At 52.5% G+C, this 15,751-nt stretch overlaps 1 protein-coding gene across 1 annotated transcript in view; it reads right to left on the reverse strand.

The window, feature by feature from the left end:
* Positions 1-15,751, reverse strand: part of LOC138820017 (solute carrier organic anion transporter family member 1A2-like) — a 55,056-nt gene that overhangs the window by 11,942 nt on the left and 27,363 nt on the right. The window contains exons 3-5 of the mRNA XM_070011656.1: positions 14,856-14,997; positions 13,566-13,698; positions 8,570-8,676 (exon numbers count right to left, since the gene is read on the reverse strand). Of these exons, the coding sequence (XP_069867757.1) occupies positions 8,570-8,676; positions 13,566-13,698; positions 14,856-14,997 (382 nt within the window). The remainder of the gene's footprint in view (positions 1-8,569; positions 8,677-13,565; positions 13,699-14,855; positions 14,998-15,751) is intronic.

Genomic DNA, 15,751 nt, shown 5'->3' on the forward strand with positions numbered 1-15,751 from the left:
CACACCACCCACAGCCCAGTGCACACGCACACCACCCACAGCCCAGTGCACACACACACCACCCACAGCCCGGGACACACGCACACCACCCACAGCCCGGGGCACACGCACACACCACCCACAGCCCGGGACACACACACACCACCCACAGCCCGGGACACACGCACACACCACCCACAGCCCAGTGCACACGCATACCACCCACAGCCCGGGACACACACACACCACCCACAGCCCAGTGCACACGCATACCACCCACAGCCCGGGACACACACACACCACCCACAGCCCGGGGCACACGCATACCACCCACAGCCCGGGACACACGCACACCACCCACAGCCCGGGACACACACACACCACCCACAGCCCGGGACACACGCACACCACCCACAGCCCGGGACACACGCACACCACCCACAGCCCGGGACACACGCACACCACTCACAGCCCGGGACACACGCACACCACCCACAGCCCGGGACACACACACACCACCCACAGCCCAGTGCACACACACACCACCCACAGCCCGGGACACACGCACACCACCCACAGCCCGGGACACACGCACACCACCCACAGCCCGGGACACACACACACCACCCACAGCCCAGTGCACACGCACACCACCCACAGCCCAGTGCACACGCACACCACCCACAGCCCGGGGCACACGCACACCACCCACAGCCCGGGACACACGCACACCACCCACAGCCCGGGACACACGCACACACCACCCACAGCCCGGGGCACACGCACACCACCCACAGCCCGGGGCACACACACACCACCCACAGCCCGGGACACACACACACCACCCACAGCCCAGTGCACACACACACCACTCACAGCCCAGTGCACACGCACACCACCCACAGCCCAGTGCACACGCACACCACCCACAGCCCGGGACACACACACACCACCCACAGCCCAGTGCACACGCACACCACCCACAGCCCGGGACACACACACACCACCCACAGCCCGGGACACACGCACACCACCCACAGCCCAGTGCACACGCACACCACCCACAGCCCAGTGCACACACACCACCCACAGCCCGGGACACACGCACACCACCCACAGCCCAGTGCACACACACACCACTCACAGCCCAGTGCACACGCACACCACCCACAGCCCAGTGCACACGCACACCACCCACAGCCCGGGACACACGCACACCACCCACAGCCCGGGACACACGCACACCACCCACAGCCCGGGACACACACACACCACCCACAGCCCGGGACACACGCATACCACCCACAGCCCGGGACACACGCACACCACCCACAGCCCAGTGCACACGCACACCACCCACAGCCCAGTGCACACGCACACCACCCACAGCCCGGGACACACACACACCACCCACAGCCCGGGACACACGCACACCACCCACAGCCCAGTGCACACGCACACCACCCACAGCCCAGTGCACACACACCACCCACAGCCCGGGACACACGCACACCACCCACAGCCCAGTGCACACGCACACCACCCACAGCCCAGTGCACACGCACACCACCCACAGCCCAGTGCACACACACACCACCCACAGCCCGGGACACACACACCACCCACAGTCCGGGGCACACGCACACCACCCACAGCCCGGGACACACGCACACCACCCACAGCCCGGGACACACGCACACCACCCACAGCCCGGGGCACACACACACCACCCACAGCCCAGTGCACACACGCACACCACCCACAGCCCGGGACACACACACACCACCCACAGCCCGGGACACACACACACCACCCACAGCCCGGGACACACACACACCACCCACAGCCCGGGACACACGCACACCACCCACAGCCCGGGACACACACACACCACCCACAGCCCAGTGCACACACACACCACTCACAGCCCGGGACACACGCACACCACCCACAGCCCGGGACACACACACAACACCCACAGCCCAGTGCACACGCACACCACCCACAGCCCGGGACACACGCACACCACCCACAGCCCGGGACACACACACACCACCCACAGCCCGGGACACACACACACCACCCACAGCCCGGGACACACGCACACCACCCACAGCCCGGGACACACACACACCACCCACAGCCCGGGACACACGCACACCACCCACAGCCCGGGACACACGCACACCACCCACAGCCCGGGACACACGCACACCACCCACAGCCCGGGACACACGCACACCACCCACAGCCCGGGACACACGCACACCACCCACAGCCCGGGACACACACACACCACCCACAGCCCAGTGCACACGCACACCACCCACAGCCCAGTGCACACGCACACCACCCACAGCCCGGGGCACACGCACACCACCCACAGCCCGGGACACACGCACACCACCCACAGCCCGGGACACACGCACACACCACCCACAGCCCGGGGCACATGCACACCACCCACAGCCCGGGGCACACACACACCACCCACAGCCCGGGACACACACACACCACCCACAGCCCAGTGCACACACACACCACTCACAGCCCAGTGCACACGCACACCACCCACAGCCCAGTGCACACGCACACCACCCACAGCCCGGGACACACGCACACCACCCACAGCCCGGGACACACGCACACCACCCACAGCCCGGGACACACACACACCACCCACAGCCCGGGACACACGCACACCACCCACAGCCCGGGACACACGCACACCACCCACAGCCCAGTGCACACGCACACCACCCACAGCCCAGTGCACACGCACACCACCCACAGCCCGGGACACACACACACCACCCACAGCCCGGGACACACGCACACCACCCACAGCCCAGTGCACACGCACACCACCCACAGCCCAGTGCACACACACCACCCACAGCCCGGGACACACGCACACCACCCACAGCCCAGTGCACACACACACCACTCACAGCCCAGTGCACACGCACACCACCCACAGCCCAGTGCACACGCACACCACCCACAGCCCGGGACACACGCACACCACCCACAGCCCGGGACACACGCACACCACCCACAGCCCGGGACACACACACACCACCCACAGCCCGGGACACACGCATACCACCCACAGCCCGGGACACACGCACACCACCCACAGCCCAGTGCACACGCACACCACCCACAGCCCAGTGCACACGCACACCACCCACAGCCCGGGACACACACACACCACCCACAGCCCGGGACACACGCACACCACCCACAGCCCAGTGCACACGCACACCACCCACAGCCCAGTGCACACACACCACCCACAGCCCGGGACACACGCACACCACCCACAGCCCAGTGCACACGCACACCACCCACAGCCCAGTGCACACGCACACCACCCACAGCCCAGTGCACACACACACCACCCACAGCCCGGGACACACACACCACCCACAGTCCGGGGCACACGCACACCACCCACAGCCCGGGACACACGCACACCACCCACAGCCCGGGACACACGCACACCACCCACAGCCCGGGGCACACACACACCACCCACAGCCCAGTGCACACACGCACACCACCCACAGCCCAGTGCACACGCACACCACCCACAGCCCGGGACACACACACCACCCACAGCCCAGTGCACACACGCACACCACCCACAGCCCAGTGCACACGCACACCACCCACAGCCCGGGACACACACACACCACCCACAGCCCGGGGCACACGCACACCACCCACAGCCCGGGACACACGCACACCACCCACAGCCCGGGGCACACACACACCACCCACAGCCCAGTGCACACGCACACCACCCACAGCCCAGTGCACACGCACACCACCCACAGCCCGGGACACACACACACCACCCACAGCCCGGGACACACGCACACCACCCACAGCCCGGGACACACGCACACCACCCACAGCCCAGTGCACACACACACCACCCACAGCCCGGGACACACACACCACCCACAGTCCGGGGCACACGCACACCACCCACAGCCCGGGACACACGCACACCACCCACAGCCCGGGACACACGCACACCACCCACAGCCCAGTGCACACACACACCACCCACAGCCCAGTGCACACGCACACCACCCACAGCCCAGTGCACACGCACACCACCCACAGCCCGGGACACACGCACACCACCCACAGCCCGGGGCACACACACACCACCCACAGCCCAGTGCACACACGCACACCACCCACAGCCCAGTGCACACGCACACCACCCACAGCCCGGGACACACGCACACCACCCACAGCCCGGGGCACACGCACACCACCCACAGCCCGGGACACACGCACACCACCCACAGCCCGGGACACACACACACCACCCACAGCCCGGGGCACACGCACACCACCCACAGCCCAGGACACACGCACACCACCCACAGCCCGGGACACACACACACCACCCACAGCCCGGGACACACGCACACCACCCACAGCCCAGTGCACACACACACACCACCCACAGCCCAGTGCACACACACACCACCCACAGCCCAGTGCACACGCACACCACCCACAGCCCGGGACACACGCACACCACCCACAGCCCGGGCTCACGCACACACCACCCACAGCCCAGTGCACACGCACACCACCCACAGCCCGGGGCACACACACACCACCCACAGCCCAGTGCACACACGCACACCACCCACAGCCCAGTGCACACACGCACACCACCCACAGCCCAGTGCACACACGCACACCACCCACAGCCCGGGCACACGCACACCACCCACAGCCCGGGCACACGCACACACCACCCACAGCCCGGGACACACGCACACCACCCACAGCCCAGGACACACGCACACCACCGACAGCCCGGGGCACACGCACACCACCCACAGCCCGGGACACACACACACCACCCACAGCCCGGGGCACACGCACACCACCCACAGCCCGGGCACACGCACACACCACCCACAGCCCGGGACATACGCACACCACCCACAGCCCAGTGCACACACACACCACCCACAGCCCGGGACACACACACACCACCCACAGCCCGGGACACACACACACCACCCACAGCCCGGGACACACACACACCACCCACAGCCCAGTGCACACGCACACCACCCACAGCCCAGTGCACACGCACACCACCCACAGCCCAGTGCACACGCACACCACCCACAGCCCGGTGCACATGCACACCACCCACAGCCCAGTGCACAAGCACACCACCCACAGCCCAGGGCACACACACACCACCCACAGCCTGGGGCACACACACACCACCCACAGCCCGGGACACACGCACACCACCCACAGCCCAGTGCACACGCACACCACCCACAGCCCGGGGCACACGCACACCACCCACAGCCCAGGACACACGCACACCACCCACAGCCCCGCCGGCCATCGACGATCCGTCAACTGAGCACTGATCAGTTAGTGCCCAGCGGGTCACCTGCTCATGACTGACGATGGGCTGTTCTCATCCAACATCAGAGAGAAAAACTACACACACACACACACACACACACGCACACACGCACGCACACACACATACACATGCACACACACACATGCACACACACACATACGCACACACACGCATACACACATACACACTGCAGGTCTCTGTGTGCACAATTCAGGCTCCGTGTATGTAACACAAACAGGATTTTGACTGGCTTGTCACCATTCTGGCCACTCTGGTTATTTTTATAGAAATGAAAAATATGCAGCCGTGTAGGAATCATATATGTCTCTTTGCAAGGACAGATAAACAAATTTATGCATCAATATATAGGTAGAAAAAGTATGCAGCTGGATAGACATAAAGTATATGTAGAAATATATGAAGCTGTATATAGAGAGTAGATAGACTAATAGGTAGATATAAAGTATGTGTATAAATGTACAGATAAGGTATATAGATCGATCTGAAGCATATATAAATATATATAAAGCAGATGGATGGATAGATGATAGATAGATAGATAGATAGATAGATGAATAGATAGATAGATAGGTAGGTAGATAGATAGGTAGGTAGATAGATAGATAGATAGATAGATAGATAGATAGATAGATAGATAGATAGATAGATAGATAGATAGATAGATAGATAGATAGATAGATAGGTGGATGGGTGGGTAGATGGGTGGGTGGGTAGATGGATAGATAGATAGACAAACAAACAGACTATACTTTTTATACAGGGCCCACTGAGTACTGCAACCAGCAAATAACTTTCTTTGTGCTGGTCCCAGGATTTGAACTCAGGACCTCTTGGTCTCTGGGGTTTTGTGGTTGTTATTAGTTTTTATTGTCATTATAAAAGCAAGGTGCAGCAGTCTCTTGGTTTTTGAGCTCACGGCGGGTGCTTTACCATTTGAGCAAACCTCCTTGTTTCTTGTCTTTTACTGGTCCCTTGGAGACAAGAGACTCTCAAGCCGGACACCTGTGGCTCACATCTGTCAGGAGGCTGAGATCTGAGGATAACGGTTCAAAGCCAGCCTGGGCAGGAAAGTCCCTGAGATGCTCATCTCCAATGAAGCACCAAAAAGCCAGAAGGGGCACCGTGGTTCAAGTAGTAGAGCACCAGCCTTGAGTGAAAAAGCTCAGGGACAGCGCCCAGGCCTTGAGTTCAGGGCCTAGGATGATCAAAGACAGTAAGACAGACAGATAGACAGAAGCAGAGACAAAGAGACAGAGACTCCCAGCTTTTCCTGCCCAGGCTGGCCTCTAACCTGGATCCTCAGCTCTCAGCCTCCTGACTAGCTACACTCCGGTGGCTGGGGCCGGATAACTGTGAATCCCTGGAACACCGGCTGCGGAGGGGAAATGGCCAGCCGGGCCAGGGGCGGCTCCAGGCCCTGAGAGGTCCAGGTCCCCCTGGCTCAGGGGCCGGGAGGGCGAGGAGGCTGCCTTCTACTAAACCACCACATGGTGGCCACCGCGGCCCGGCCCAGCGCCGCCGGCCTGAGCAGCCCAGCTGTCAGGGGGTTCCTGAGATGCTGTCCATCCGTCATTCAGAACAAGGAAAGACAAAGCAAAACTGCCCGGCCTGGTGTTCCACGCGCGGTGTCTGTGAGCTCCCACAGCCAGCAGGACGGCGCATCCCCGACTTGACACTCGGCCTCATCCAGGACCAGCACATCACATCCCGCCTGCGGTCCCAGCGGGGGGGGGGGGGGGGGGGGGGGGACGGACGGGGAGATGGTGGAACAAAGGGCCCAGGTCAGAAGCATGAGGCCCGATCTGATCAATAACCAAAACTAATAATAATAATAATAATGACCCTAACTCAAGTCAGCACCACTACAAAGGAAAAGAGAAAGAAGGAAGGAAGGAAGGAAGGAAGGAAGGAAGGAAGGAAGGAAGGAAGGAAGGAAGGAAGGAAGGAAGGAAGAAAGGAAGGAAGGAAGGAAGGAGGAAAGAAGAGAGGGAGGGAGGGAGGGAGGGAGGGAGGGAAGGAAGGAAGGAAGGAAGGAAGGAAGGAAGGAAGGAAGAAAGGAAGGAAGGAAGGAAGGAAGGGAGGGAGGGAGGGAGGGAGGGAGGGAGAAAGAAGGAAGGAGGGAAGGAGGAAGGAAGGAAGGGAGAGAGGGAGGAAGGGAAGGAGGGAGGGAGGGAGGGAGGGAGGGAGGGAGGGAGGGAGGGAGGAAGGGAATGAGGGAGGAAGGAAGGAAGGAAGGAAGGAAGGAAGGAAGGAAGGAAGGAAGAAAGGAAGGAAGGAAGGAAGGAGGAAAGAAGAGAGGGAGGGAGGGAGGGAGGGAGGGAGGGAAGGAAGGAAGGAAGGAAGGAAGGAGGAAGGAAGGAAGGGAGAGAGGGAGGAAGGGAGGGAGGGAGGGAGGGAGGGAGGGAGGGAATGAGGGAGGGAGGAAGGAAGGAAGAAAGGAAGGAAGGAAGGAAGGGAGGGAGGGAGGGAGGAAGAGAAAAAGATCAAATGATGATCTAGGCACCAGTGGCTCCCGCCTGTCATCCCAGCCCCTCGGGAGGCTGAGATCTGAGGATCCTGGTTCAAAGCCAGCCTGGGCAGGAAAATCCATGAGACTCTGATCTCCTATACACCACCAGAAAACCAGAAGTGGCGCTGTAGCTCAAGTGATAGAGCACCAGCCTTGAGCAAAAGAGCTCAGGGACAGCGCCCGGGGCCCTGAGTTCAAGCCCCAGGATTGACAAAAGCTGGAACTGGAGGCATGGCTCAAATGGTCGAGTGCCAGCCATGAGCAAAGAAACGAGTGAAAATAACAGGTCCTGAGTTCAAGCCCACATTGTGTGCTGGCACACGCACACACACACACACACACTCACTCAATCAATCAATATCCATCGGTGTTCTGTCCGGTCACTTTTAGTTTACGACTCTAACAACGGGGTACAGCCATCAGAACACAGAGACGTGTCTAAATTCCAGAGTAAGCTCCCTAACACTGCGGCTCCGGGTGCTTCCGTCCCTCCAGGACTCTTCTCTCTGAAGGCCTGGAAGGGGGCGCAAATCCTACTTCTGGATTTATCTGATGCCCTTTCCTGACCCCGGCCTCCCGTGGAAGGCCCCGAGATCCCTGAAATTCAGGGACAAGACAACCAGACAGACAACCTGAGGGGTCGTGCGTGGGCTTTAAAGCCTGGGTTCCATTTTCCACACACAGGAAGCCGTCTGATGACCAGTTGCTTGAAGCGGACACCGTGGATTCGTACTCGTATCTAGGGGGACACAGGGGAAACGTTTCTTTCAGAGACACCAAGGGTCCCAGAGACATTATGGCGCTTGCTTTCCTTCAACCTGGAGATCCCGCAAACATGGCCCTCCCAGGCTGGGCACCGTGGCTCACGCCTGTAATCCCAGCTATTCAGGAGGCTGAGGTCTGAGGATGCAGGTTCAACATCAGCCCAGACAGACAAGTCGGAGGGACGTTTATTTCTAATTAACCAAAGGCCAGAGTAGAGCTGTGGCTCCAAGGTGAGCAGGTGAGACTCGAGAGAAAGAATGAAGCAAAAAGCTCAAGACCCGGAGTTCAAGGCCCACTGCTGACATTATGCACACTATATACAGATATGTGTATGTGTTTATGCATTTATATGCTTTCTATGACTAGACCTATTTATAACAGAGGTGAGTTTTACATATATACATATATTTTATGAAATATATTTATGTTTAATATATTATGTTATAAATACATGTTTTGGAAACAGATATGATGTGTTACTACGTGTTTAATACTATATAACCAAAATATAATATATAAGTAAGATTTAATAATATATAATATATTATATAACATATACATATATGTGCAAAACAGGCAAACACATATAAATATATATCAGTATATAAAGATACTGACACAGATGTGTGTATAGATGTATATATATTTATAGGCATTTTTATATATGGATACATATGTAAAAATTAGATATCCAGATATATATAAACATGTGTTCATATTTAAACATAAATTTATACATATCATATATAAATTTAAATATATATTCATGTATTTCCAGATATAGATAAGATATATAGTTATATATACAGCTACATATATATACAGATATATAAATATATACAAATATATATAACTACATATCTGTTACTATAATTAACATGAATTAATGTAGTGTATAATGTATTTAATATATAAAAATGTTAGTTATTAACATGAATTATGCTATATATTTTTTAATTTTTTTTCAATTGTGGGCTTGAACTTGGGGCCTGGGCGCTGACTCTGAGCTCTTCAGCTCAAGGCTGGCGCTCTACCACTTGAACCACAGCTCCACTTCCAGTTTTCCAGTGGTTCCTTGGAGATAAGAGTCTCACACGCTTTCCTGCCCAGCCTGGCTTTGAACCGCGATCCTCAGATCTCAGCCTCCTGAGTAGCTGGGATGACAGGCGTGAGCCACCGGTGCCCAGCTTACAATATATTTAATATATGCAAATATATCTGTTACTGTCATGAATATGAATTAATATAGTATATTTAATATATGTAAATGTATCCTATAATTAGCATGAGTTAATGTGATAAATAATATATTTAACATATGTAAATGTCTGTGACTGTAATGAACATGAATTATATACTATATTTAACATATGCAAATATATCTGTTACTGTCATGAATATGAATTATATACTATATTTAATATGTGTAAATATATCTGTTATAATTAATGTGAATTAATATATAATATATTTAATATATAAATATATCTGTTACTGTCATGAACATGAATTAATGCACTATATTTAATATATGTAAATGTATCCTATAATTAACATGAGTTAATGTGATATTATATAATATATTTAGCATATGTAAATATGTCTGTGACTGCAACGAACATGACTTAATAGACTATATTTAATACATAAATATAGCTGTTATTATAATTAACATGAATTAATATACTAGATAATATATTTACCATACGTAAATATATCTGTGATAACTAATGTAAATTAATGTAATATATATTCAATATATGTAAATATATCTGTTACTGTCCTGAACATGTAGTAATATATATTTAGTATATTAAATATGTGTTACTGTCATGAATGTGAATTCATATACTATATTTAATGTAGGTAAATACAGCTGTTAGTGTCCTGAGCATGTAGTACTGTCATCTATATTGCGTATGTTGAGTATCTGTGTGTCAGTGTAATCAGGGTGAACTGAGATCATCAGAAGACCTCGCTGCTTATAGACACCGGCAGCTTCTCCCCCTGCAGATGATCTTGTCAGGTGTTCATTTCCTAGAAGCGACGTCTGTGTGGTCAGGAAGACGAAGAATAGCCCGAGGCCCCATGATCGTATAATTAAGAAGAGAAAAGGCATACTGCCTCACAGAACAAAACGTGCGATTCTCCGCAGGCCCAGGGCTCCGGCAGCCACGTCTCCCCATTCAGGGAAGACCGACAATGATTCCTCTGTGTGCTCCTGAGTTCTTCCAGAAGGAAAATAATCAAATAAGCATGAAAAATAAATGAGCAATTTGTCCAGGAGAGACTCAGTCGCTAGCCGGCAGGATGGATTGGTTGTTTGCTGCTGTTTCTCCAAGACCAAAAGGTTCTCAGCAGCCCAGGAGGCTGACATCCGGAGGATCACAGTTCACAAGCCAGTCTGTGAATCCAAGAAACTCACCAAAAAAATGAATCAAGGCTGGAGGCGTGGCTCAAGTGGTAGAGCGCCAGCCATGAGCAGTAATCTAAGCAACTAGGAGGCCCTGACTTCAAACTTTGGTTAGCTACAAAGAGAAAAAGGGAAATTCAGAGGTCTCTGTCTCCAAAAGAGTGGTTGTAAATGATAGCTGGGTTTTAATTGGCATTGTCTTGAAAAGAATAGGAAGTCCCAGTCAAATCCTTTGGCCTAGAAACTTCCATCTCTTTCAAAACACATCTGAAAAGATCCAGGGCGACTCACTGAAAATCCCTTTGGTATCAAGATACCAGTAAACAAAATGGCAGCAAATCAATCTGAAAGGAAAGAATGAATGTCTACAAAAACAAAGAGATTGGTCGGCCAGGCGCCGGTGGCTCACGCCTGTCATCCCAGATACTCAGGAGGCTGAGATCTGAGGATCCCGGTTCAAAGCCAGCCTAGGGCAAGAAAGTCCATGAGACTCTAATAATCTCCAGTGAACCACCAGAAAACCGGACGTGGAGCTGTGGCTCAAGCGGTAGAGCGCCCGCCTTGAGCTTGAAGAGCACAGGGACAGCGGCCCAGGCCCTGAGTTCAAATCCCACAAACACAAACATAAAATAAGATCTTACCACATCGTGTGTGTGTGTGTGTGTGTGTGTGTGTGTGTGTGTGTGTGTGTGTGTGTGTGTGTAAGAAATGACTAAATTGGCAGAGCAAACCTGTCCACAGCCGTTGAAAATGTCCGCAGATCCCGCCCCATGCTCAATCCAGCATGGAAGGAAAATACGGATCGGTTCCAGATTTAAACAGGCTGTGTGAAGTTTTTAAGGCTTCTCTTTCCTACTTTCCAAGAAAGCCCTGATGGGGACTTGAACTTGCAGGGCCCCCACACTCTCCCCTGGCTGTTTTCTGTTTGTTTGTTTTTCCACTCAAGACTGGCGCTCTACTACTTGAGCCACGCCTCCACTTCCGGCTTTTTGCTGATTCGTTGGAGATCAGAGTCTGGGGGGGGAGGACTTTTCTCTCCCACTGGGGAGTTGGCTCAGATCTCAGCTTCCCCAGTTTGAATTGGTTTTTCTCTAGAGACAGGCATGAGGGATCAAAGAAACAGAAGATAGCAGTGGAGGAAAGCAGATCAGGGTAATGGAATGCAGCTGAGAGTCCAGCGAAGGCCGGACGCCCCCCAGTATCATAATGAGGGAAATTTCCAGGCCGTGACCTCAAAACAGGCCCACAGAGCCCCAGCGTGGCGCGTAGTTTGTGTAGATCAAGCCATTTGGGGCGCAGGGGACGGTTATCTCTAGAACAAAGACCAACCCCTCTCTCATCTGTCTGTGTTTTGCTGTTTATAATGTGCGCCAGTACTGACCGGGTCTTGAACTCAGGGCCTTGTGTTCTGGCTTGGCTTCTTTGCTCCAGGCCCGGTGTTCTACCACTTGAAACCCTGGCTCTTCTGTCTGTACTGAGAAATCACTCCCTCTCCAAAATAAGAAGAAAAGACAAGAAAAAGATCCGGGTGTTGATGGCTCCCCCCTGTCATCCTAGCTACTCAGGAGGCTGAGAGCTGAGGATCACGGTTCAAAGCCAGCCTGGGCAGGAAAGTCCGTGAGACTCTTCTCTCCAATGAACCACCAGCAAGCCGGAACTGGAGCTGTGGCTCAAGTGGCAGAGCGCCAGCCTTGAGGGAAACAGCTCAGGGCCCTGAGTTCAAGCCTCACAACCAATTTAAGGAAGAAATCAAGAAAGCAAATGGCGTGGGTTTTCTCTCCTGGGCAGAAGCTAGATCTAAAATCCATGGGGACAGGACGGGGGACAGGGAACTCTAGACGTCCACACACAGCCAGACCCGAGGGGGACGCTGGGAGGGAAGAGCTCAAAGGGCCAGGCCTGTGATCAGAGGAAAGAACAGCGATCCGACGGACTCAGGAAATGGACGCAAGAGGCCTGATTCTTCCATGTGGTTTCCTTTCTGTCTCCTGGGTGGGTTTCTCTGTCTCTGGCAGGGTGAGGGGGGCACAGAAATGGGGGACAGAGGGGGAAACCAAGGCAGCCGGGGTCCTCACCGGACACCAGGTGGAGAATGAACTCTACCACTGGTGGGTGGGGACGGGAGGGAAACACTGGGGGAGAGAGCGAGGGAAGGGGGGACAGGGTCCACAGAGCCATGCGCTCGTGACCTGAATGATGTCACTGTCACCTCTCTGCAAGTCACCTTTGTCATCACAGTAAAAGTATATACATACAAAAATAACCCACAGAGTGTGTCCATCCAGGATGAGTGGAAACAGGAGATACCACAGGAGATACTCCTGGTGTGGGGGGTCCCCCGTCCCCCACTCTGTGTGTGCTGTTTTCCTGTGAGCACTTGAGCACACACAGGTCAGGCCCAGCCTGCTTCCCGGAAAGGGGAAGGCTAAACCGGAAGTGGCCCCACTCACCGGTCCATGAGGAAGTGCGGGAGAGAGATCAGGAAACACCCGAGGCCCATGACCACACAGCCCACGCCGATCATCACGGGCCTGTGCAGCTTCGTCCCGAAGTAACTCACAAAGATGATCAGCAGCAGATTTCCTGCAGGGAAATCAGTAAACATCCATGGCAATCGTGTGTGTGTGTGTGTGTGTGTGTGTGTGTGCATGTGTGCATCCTGAGACTTGAACTCAGGACCTGAGTGCTCTTCCTTGAACCCTTGGGCTCAAGGCTGGTGCTCTACCACTTGAACCACTGTTGGCTTTTGGGTGGTTCATCATGGGAGATGTGGGAGTTTCCTTGACTTTCCTTCCCCGGGCTGGCTTTGAACTGCCATCCTCAGATCTTCAGCCTCCTGCGTGGCCTAGATTACAGGCGTGAGCCACCAGCAGCTCGACCACATCTTCATGACCAATCTCACTGGGTCATTCACACGCTAAGCATGCTATGGGCTCAGAAGTGCGTGAAATCCTGGCTCGGTGCTTGGAATATTTGGTGCCATTTTTTTCATGCTTACAAGAGTTAAGTAAGGACAGGGTTCTGTTTTCGCTCTGGGAAGTGTTCACTGTTTGTGATCATCTAAACTCGGGGTGAGCTGTGTTCCCAGCACAGCGCCCAGAGTGACCTCAAGTCTTCCTGTGTTCACAATGAAAACCAGACGAAGAACTGAATCAGTCATTAGTGTGGCTCAGTGGTAGAGCGCTCACCCAGCATGCATGAGGCCCTGGGTTCGATGCCCCAGTCCCACATACACAGAAAAAAGCTGGAAGGGTCGCTGTGGCTCAAGCGGTAGAGCGCTAGTCTTAGCAAAAGAAGCTCAGGGACAGCACCCAGGTCTTGAGTTCAAGCCCCAGGACTGGCCAAAAAAAATTTTAAAGGTCAATAAAAATATATATATATCCTGCCAAACGCCAGTGGCTCCCGCCTGTCATCCCTGCTACTCAGGAGGCTGAGATCTGAGGATCAGGGTTCAAAGCCAGCCCAGGCAGGAAAGTCTGTGAGACTCTCATCTCCCATGAACCACCAGAAAACCAGATGTGGCGCTGTGGCTCAAGGGGTAGAGCACCAGCCTTGAGCAAAAGAAGATCAGGGACAGCGCCCAGGCCCTGAGTTCAAGTCCTAGGACTGGCACCAAAACCAAACACACAGCATATAACTTGGTGAGACTAAATGATTTCAACGATAAACATGAATAAAGCCAGACCAGCCCCACAGATCAGCAGACAATGAGAAGGAAGTAATGCAGGCGTAAACCGTACCGATCTCGAAGCTGCCATTAATGAATCCGACCAGCGAGGTAGGGATGTTGAACTGTCTCTCTATCTGCGTGAGCATGGAATTCATGTATGACCCAGACAGGGTTTTGGATATATAGGCCCATGTTAACGCCAACAGAAACATCTAGAAAGAAAAAAAGTAGTAGAAGAAAACCTATGTCCACATTATATGTACATCGTATCAAATAGATATGTTTTATATATTATATGTATTATATATTATTATATGTATTATATTGTATAAAATATACAAATTATAAATATGATGCAAATGCGGATTTGTATTGTATTTATAAATATAATACTTATAATATGTATGATATAGAATATATTATAACGTATATAATATATTACATATATTATATAGCATATCATATAATAGATAATATATTATATATACACACACATATATATACATATATACGTATATAACACAATATATATACATATATACATATATAACACAATATATGTAAAATATCTATTCTAATATTGTTGCATACAGTATATATTAGTAGGCAGTATATGTAATATATAGTATGATGTATATGTATGTATTACATATTATTATATGTATTATATTATGTAAAATATATCAATTATAAATATAATACAAATACTGATTTGTATTGTATTTAAAAATATAATACTTATAAATATAATATGTATAATATAGACTATATTATAACACATATAATATATTACATATATTATATAATATATCATATAATCGATTATATATACATTGTATATATACATATATAACACTATATGTAAAATATCTATTCTAATATTGTTGCATACAGTATATATTAGTAGATAGTATATATAATATATAGTATTATGATGTATATGTTATATTATATTATATATTACAT

The sequence above is a fragment of the Dipodomys merriami genome, unplaced genomic scaffold (assembly GCF_024711535.1).
Source record: "Dipodomys merriami isolate MVZ:Mamm:240054 unplaced genomic scaffold, mDipMer1.0.p SCAF_84, whole genome shotgun sequence".
NCBI lineage: Eukaryota > Metazoa > Chordata > Mammalia > Rodentia > Heteromyidae > Dipodomys > Dipodomys merriami.